General features: G+C 35.4%; 1 protein-coding gene and 1 pseudogene across 2 annotated transcripts; one reads left to right on the forward strand and one right to left on the reverse strand.

Moving 5' to 3' along the window:
• Positions 1 to 313: 313 nt before the first annotated feature.
• Positions 314 to 1291, forward strand: LOC145104484 (inositol-tetrakisphosphate 1-kinase 5-like). The gene has a single exon (XM_079041722.1). It carries the CDS (start codon positions 314 to 316, stop codon positions 1289 to 1291), a length of 978 nt encoding a protein of 325 aa, XP_078897848.1.
• Positions 1292 to 2714: 1423 nt separating this feature from the next.
• LOC145109763 (hyperosmolality-gated Ca2+ permeable channel 2.5-like) lies at positions 2715 to 6076 on the reverse strand (annotated as a pseudogene). The gene is made up of 8 exons (XR_013709194.1): positions 5755 to 6076; positions 4873 to 5013; positions 4724 to 4787; positions 4003 to 4579; positions 3651 to 3930; positions 3300 to 3578; positions 2985 to 3218; positions 2715 to 2897 (listed from the first exon to the last, which is right to left on the reverse strand). The product of XR_013709194.1 is annotated as a hyperosmolality-gated Ca2+ permeable channel 2.5-like (transcript).
• Between the last annotated feature and the right edge of the window lie 1428 nt (positions 6077 to 7504).

The following is a 7504-nucleotide window of genomic DNA, read 5'->3' on the forward strand; positions in this document are numbered from 1 at the left end:
CATAAACCAACATCTTCAAGCATCTATTCTATTCATAGATGGGTATGTTTATAAATGTTTCCAGGTATTTTATATACGTCTCAGTTCGCAAAAGAAAAGACGCGTAGAGATTATGGAGGGTATATATTCGTTTTTGTTCTTCAAACGAATATGAATATGAGCAGACTTTAAATTTGGTAGAATCTACTCTCTTTTTCATGAATTAAATATGAATCTTACGAGTATAAAGCGCACCGATTTCATCGAAGAAAACTCATGATTATCGCTCCTTCTCTCGCTCTCCATATCTCTTTCATTCAGAAAAGACGAAGAAATGCCAGAAGTTGTAGGAGAAAGTAATATTTTTTCAGTGGGCTATGCATTGCCTGAAAGAAAGATTGAAGCTTTCATGGTGCCATCATTCATCAACTACGCAAGAGAACGAGGGATTGATTTCATCCCCATTGATGTTTCCAAGCCACTCACCGAACAAGGTCCCTTCGACTGCATCATTCACAAGCTTTACGGGGATGAATGGGACCTCAATCTCCAAGATTTCTCCGACAACAACCCTAACGCCACCGTCATTGACCATCCCTCCGCCATACAACGTCTCCATGACCGCATTTCCATGCTCGAACCTGTCTCTCAACTCAACATACCCCAACTCAACATCCCAAACCAAATCCTTGTTCGAGATTCCGAGTCTTTGAAAAACGTCGAAACTACAAAGGATTTGAGTTTTCCGGTTATCGCGAAATCTCTTATTGCAGACGGGTCTCCCAATGCACATACTATGTCACTAGTGCTGAATCATGAAGGGTTAACCAAAGGGCTGGAACTAGAGCCACCATTGATACTGCAACAGTTTGTGAACCACGGTGGGATCATCTTCAAGACTTACATAGCCGACGATTACGTGGAATGTGTGAAACGGAGTTCGTTGCCGGACATTTCAGAGGAGACCTTGGAGAAGATGGCGTCAGAATCCAATGGCGTCATGAGCTTCTCCAAAATATCAGGTGCTGTAATGGCCAGTGATGACGGATGCAATAATAACAACCCCGATGAGAAGCTTAAGATGCCGGCGCCTGAGTTTCTTGAAGAGGTGGCGAAAGGCCTGAGACAGGCCCTTGGATTGCACCTGTTTAATTTGGATATGATTAAAGATGATAAAGGAGATGGGTTTCTTGTTGTTGATATTAATTACTTCCCTGGTTACGAGAAATTACCTTCTTATGAAACTGTAATGACTGATTTCTTTTTGAATATAAAAAAGTCACAGGAGGAAAAGAAGATGACCACGAATTGAAGGAGCTCGTCGAGGTTGACGAACCACAGGTTTAGAATTATGTTTTTGTGTGGATGATGAAATTCTCAACCACAATCAGCATCTGATTCCAATATACTAGTTTTAGGTTTAATTTTTGGGCTCATTTATGTATCGTAGCGTAAGGGTATGCATGATTATGTACCATATTTGTTCCAGAATTGATCGATTGGAATTTATGTCGTCCAAGTCCCATTGTTTTCATGGTGACACGATCGTTTGATACAAGCCCGAATCTTAATGGAAGTGGGGGATTCATAACTAAAATTAATAGGGTTCGTATACATAAAAAGATTAAACAAATTGATGGTGCCAAAATTGGTTAGTTTTCTGAAAGTTGGAGAGTTTTTTGGACTTTTTTTAGCAAAAAATGGTTAAAAAAAAGGGGATTTTCAACAAATTGATTGAATCTATGTCATTATCAACCAAACATACGTATTTTTATCCGGACTCATATGTATTTTTCATATATCATGTGATTTGTGTATTGTTGTAACAATCAATTTTAAAAAGACAGTTTTAAAAATTAATTTTTATTATTTCTATCGGAAATTCAGTATGACGTCTACCAAACGTCAACATTGCCCTAGATTACCGATTCAATTCCCAACAATCATATGATAACACCCAACCCCTTAAGGCTACTCGGACTGGGCCCGTTATTATGCCTAATAACACCTAATAACGCCAATGAACACCGCCCCCTTCCCATGTTATTCCATGTTAAAGGCATCCCCGTTGCTTCCGTTACCACCATAACATCTCTTAACGGCATTTCCTTCTTTTTCTTCTAGTAACACGTCTGGGGCGTTGCCCACACCCACCACTCTAACTGATTTACCAAAGAAACAGAGTAAGGCCCAATTGAAGATCAGCCCAAATAAGTGAATTGCTATAGCAGGCTTGTAACTTGTTTGGGAGTGGGAGAGTAAATCTGTCTTTTATTATTATTATTATTATTATTATTATTATTAGCTGGTATGTTATGCTTGTGCCACTATCTCAGCTGGGGAGCTTTTTGAGTGGGGGGACAGGCACAGCAGCCTTTTGGTTGTCTGGAATGCTTTTGTCCTCTTCTCCTTCTAGAACCCGGTATTTAACTATTTAGGGCATTGAGAATTAGATTGTAAAGTTCTTCTAGAAGCTGGAGATTCCCCCTCTCTATTAGTTTGAATATTCAAAGCATTCTACTATCTTAATTATCATCCGTTACTGTTCCATTGATTTACGTAGCTTTCTGAGGCCTTATCATCATATCATAATTAAAATATAACATCTACTTGTGGTATGGAGTTCTTTACATGTTTAGTTGAGTTACTAGTAGCCTAAAAAATGGCATTATCATATTTCTAGAATTATAGCTTTATCCAAATCCTTGCATAACCAAGGAAGGCTTGCCCCCCATCCTAAAAATAAATAAATAAAATAAAAACTAAGACATGGATGATAATAACGGTTGTGTTGAGGTTGATTCTTCCATTCCAACACATGCTTGAGGCAAAGAAGGTGGACGATATGCACGTATGGCTTCACGGCAAGAAGCATCATTTGGACCATCTTTGTCAAATTCATCATTATCCTTGGCATCCTAACCAACAAAATAACATAAAAGTGCAACATTCATGAGGGCATTAACGTCTTTTCCACAAACACAGTCCAAGAAATTCAATTGTACCTTTACGGAGCATTTGTAAAACGTAGGAAGAAAACGGAACTTGGAATACTCATTGTAAGCAATAGTGACAACAAGGATTGGTATTGTCGCAAAAGATGCAGAGGGCTTTGACTTTAGTCCAAACAGACCAATCATGGTGATTTGCATGATAATGATGGCTACAACCACATGGTGATGAAGGTGGGGCCAATACTGCCCACATGTCTCGTATGTAGTTTCATACACATCTTGCATCTGTATGCACATTATTATATTATATTATAATCACACCTAAATTGCCAAAAATATCATTGCTATTTACAATAAAGAACAAACCTGATTGATGAATACCACATATCCAAGAAGAAAGTAGACAACTAGAAACGGAAGAAGCAATGGTGCAATCACAGAGTACACGATTCCAACAAGAAGAAAGAGAGAAACAAAGGGAATAACTCTATAATAAGGAAATGAATAAAGATAATTGGATTTCTTTTTTCCTCGACCCCATGTATGCATTTTTAAAATATCCCATGTAAGCAATCCAGGTTGAAGAATCTCAAGAGAAAAACCAGATAACCCACTCGTCAAAATGTATGTCATAAAGAAATCTGCCTGAACATATATAAAAAAATAATTATTAAATCAATATTCCAAAATTAAAATCTTGAAAATGTGATTACTCACTCTAGCAGACACAGCCCTAGCAAGGCGACTTGGTATGTCTTTTGGGTTAATGAAAGATTTCCCGATTTGATCAAGTAAAGAACCGGATAAAACAGTTAAAAAGAAAACATTTCCCATTAAAAAATAAAAAACCATGTTGCTAGCTTTTTGTTCTTGTCGACTTCTTGAAACATATCCTGCTAATCTTGCCATTCCAGACATAACAAAAGGAACAACATAAACAAATCCACTAAGAATCACACTTGGAAGATATCCTGTAATAACTGAGCTCAATCCTGGTCTGTGGAAGTGGAACACAAATTATTATTATTTTCAATAAATGGGAAAGAGATTAAATGTATACAAAACTTACATCAATTGAACAGCCATGGCTGGAGGGAACCAATTTTTTAGTTTTTCAAACTGTGCTATACCCTGGACTGCAGTTACTGGAATAGCAAAGAATATAGTGAAAAGAATCTGTGTGACAAATACTCCAGTTCTATAAAGTACCAAATGTTTATAAGGGATTGAAAGATTCTTCCACAATACATCTCTAGGTTCTGGAGCCATTTGAGTGATCCACATTAATGGATTTGGATGTTGTTGTGTTTGGGAAGCAAGGGCAGCATCCCAACGTGACCGAAATGTAACAAAAGCAACAGGTAGCTCCTACAAAGTAGAAATAAAACCGGGGTTAATATGGTAAATTTTTTGTATGTGAGAGTAAATTACTAAATTAGTACCTCAAGATGGTTTCCAGCATATAGAATTTGATAGGAATGAAAAGCATTAGGGTGGTATTTGGAGAAGAAATGATCAACATTGCAACTAAATGCTTTGTGTTCATCGCATAAAGGAACTCGGCGAACAAGAACAGTGAGTTGACTCGGTTGATCCCTTAGGTTACGAAGTTGCTGAATTCTTTTCATAAGGACAACCTTGTATTCCTAGAGATCACATGGGCAGGAAGGAGGTCACCTGTTATGAATTTGAACCTCACAAAAATATTCAAATGAAATAAAAAGTTTTAACTTTATAAATACACTAGTACAACATATATAGGCAAAAAAAGAAAGTAAATGGGTGAGTACCTTGTGAAGCAGATATATTCCCAAAAAAGATATAAAGCATAATGATGAAAAGTGCACCCAAAGCCTGTGGAACAAAAGGAAGTGAATTATATGCACATAAAGGAAATAATAATTTGGGGTCAGATTGTACTTAAGTGATTAAGTCATACCTATTTGATCCTTTAGGTATATTGGAAATAGTGAAAGAGTCCATGGAACGAGCATTTGAAGATGGTCCATGGGAGACAGAACAGTTGAGTGGTAGAAGAACCATCAATCCAACAACAGAGCATACCACAAAAAACTTTATCCTGTCAAGTCAATTCATGAAATAATTTTAATACATTAAGATCTTGAGTGACATGAATATGTCATTTGAATTATTAAGAATATGAAACATGCTTGGGAATAACAAGATTCTTGTTGATGACTTCTAATCTGGTCATGTAAGAGTGTTAATTTGTAAAGAGTTTGGTCAAGTTTGAAGTTTTATAACTCTGTTAATGGAGTTTGAAGATTCTCAAAATGAGTCTAGAGATGCTATGTTCCATCCTCATTTCTCATGAAACAAACTGCATTCTATCTTCCATTGAATCTTGCCTCTTTGCAATACTATCTTTGGTTGAATCTTGTTTTATTGTTTCAATTTCATATATGAATCGTGTTTTATTTCCTATAGTTCACTGATAGCAAATCAAAAGGGGAGAAGAGATAGCAATCCCTAATTTGATCAACTGACACATCATCATTTCCTGATTTCCATCTGAATAGAACTAATAATCAATGACTACAAGTAATTTATGCATTATCAATGGAAGAACAAAAAACCAAATTTTAACACTTAAAAGGTTACTAACAAAGAAGCAACGATTACTCATCAGTGACAGTTAGATACTAAATCTGATTTCAGATGAGATTAACCATAGCCTCAAATCCATCAACTCGATGCAAACTAAAAAAAAAAGAAACATCGAAGAAATTATTCTAAATTTTGCGATCAACGCCCACGATTTACAAAAAAGACAAAAAAGGAGGAAAGTAGTTTTGGTTACCCGAGTTTAAAGAATCTTATGAGAACGAGTGCATCAAGGCCGAGGCTACAAAGGATTTCGTCCTCCGTAACTCTAACAGCATCGCGGATCCAATCAAGCGACGGAAAGAATCGGGTGAAGGAATGATCGAAGGAAATTGTATGTAGATGGCGAAGAGATAGACGACGAGGGTAGTATATGTTGGCATTGGAATGGTGTTTCCGGAAGATGGAGAAGAGACAGATGATGACAAGTGCAAGGCCAATGTTGATGGCCGCCGATGCTATTAAGCTCTCCGCGTTCATTTCATTGATTTTCCGGCTGTTCGACTGGAGGATGAGGATGAGGGTGACGGAAGAAAATTGCAGGTTGAGACTGACGTCTGAGGCCTGAGCGTGTATGGGGTGCTTGCCACCTTTGATACCACGTGGCGAAGCTTAAGCGAGTATTAACCAATGTTTTGTCCAGTTTCGAGTTTTTTTATTTTTTTTTTTTAAAAAAAAAAAAATAAAGGAATGACACCAGCTGCTTGTGGCTTCTCCGATTTATGGAATATACAGAAAGGTTTTCATATTACGCTTTTAGTCATTTACATATATATATATATATATATATATATATATATATATATATATGGAATATACAGAAAGGTTTTCATATTTTAGAATTAAATTAACAGATTATATATATATATATATATATATATATATATATATATATATATATATATATATATATATATATATATATATATATATATAATCTGTTAATTTCCACTGAGATCAATATTCTTATGTTATTGCGTTTGATATTTATCAGTTGGGGATGATTGCGTTTTGTAACGGTTTTATTAATTTATTTTTTTGACATTATTTTTGTAATATTGATTTATACGTGGTCAATGGGAACGTTACTATGATATTGTCTTACACATAATAGAGTAGATCATTTCTATAACTTTGTCTTACACAAAGGTCATTATTGTAATTTTACTTTTTATAAATACAATTTCTATAATTTTACTGTTACACACTCTTATACTTAAACCATTACATAATATTGTTTACACATGCAATGACCATTTTTATAATATAACTTAGATAGAGATCATTTCTACAATTGTGTCATATTTAATGACTATTATATAATTTGTTTTTAAACTTAGACCAATTCTGTAGAAACATGATAGAAACCAAATACGTAATTTATACAAATTAAAACTATAAAGGCCAAAATTGCCATTTAGGCAATTCTTGCAATTTAAGAGTGATATAATTTATGCACTTCTTGTCATTTATAATTGTTGTTATGCCAACTACGATATATGAATCTAAATATTGGCCGATCTAGAAGGGGCATGAGATGAATATGGATGTTATTGCAACGGTTATTGCGTTTGATTTTTATCAGTTAAAGTTGATTACGTTTTGCAACGGTTTTATTAATTTATTTTTTCGACATTATTTTTGTAATATTGATTTATACGTGGACAATGGGAGCTTTACTATGATATTGTCTTACACATAGAGAAGATCATTTCTATAACTTTGTCTTACACAAAGGTCATTATTGTAATTTGACCCTTATATTGAGATTTATTACATTTTGGTCATCATAATGAAAGACTTGTGGCTGGGAGGGGCCAATATTGCCACTTTTGGATTTATGGGGCGAAGCCATGTACGCTGGCCGTACGTTTTGTGTACGCAGGGCGTACGGGTGAAGTCCCAAACCCTAATATTTAGGGTTTGGACCCTATTTATTAATCTTT

The sequence above is a fragment of the Lactuca virosa genome, chromosome 4 (assembly GCF_052849685.1).
Source record: "Lactuca virosa cultivar CGN04683 chromosome 4, Lactuca_virosa_CGN04683_v6, whole genome shotgun sequence".
Classification (NCBI taxonomy): Eukaryota; Viridiplantae; Streptophyta; class Magnoliopsida; order Asterales; family Asteraceae; genus Lactuca; species Lactuca virosa.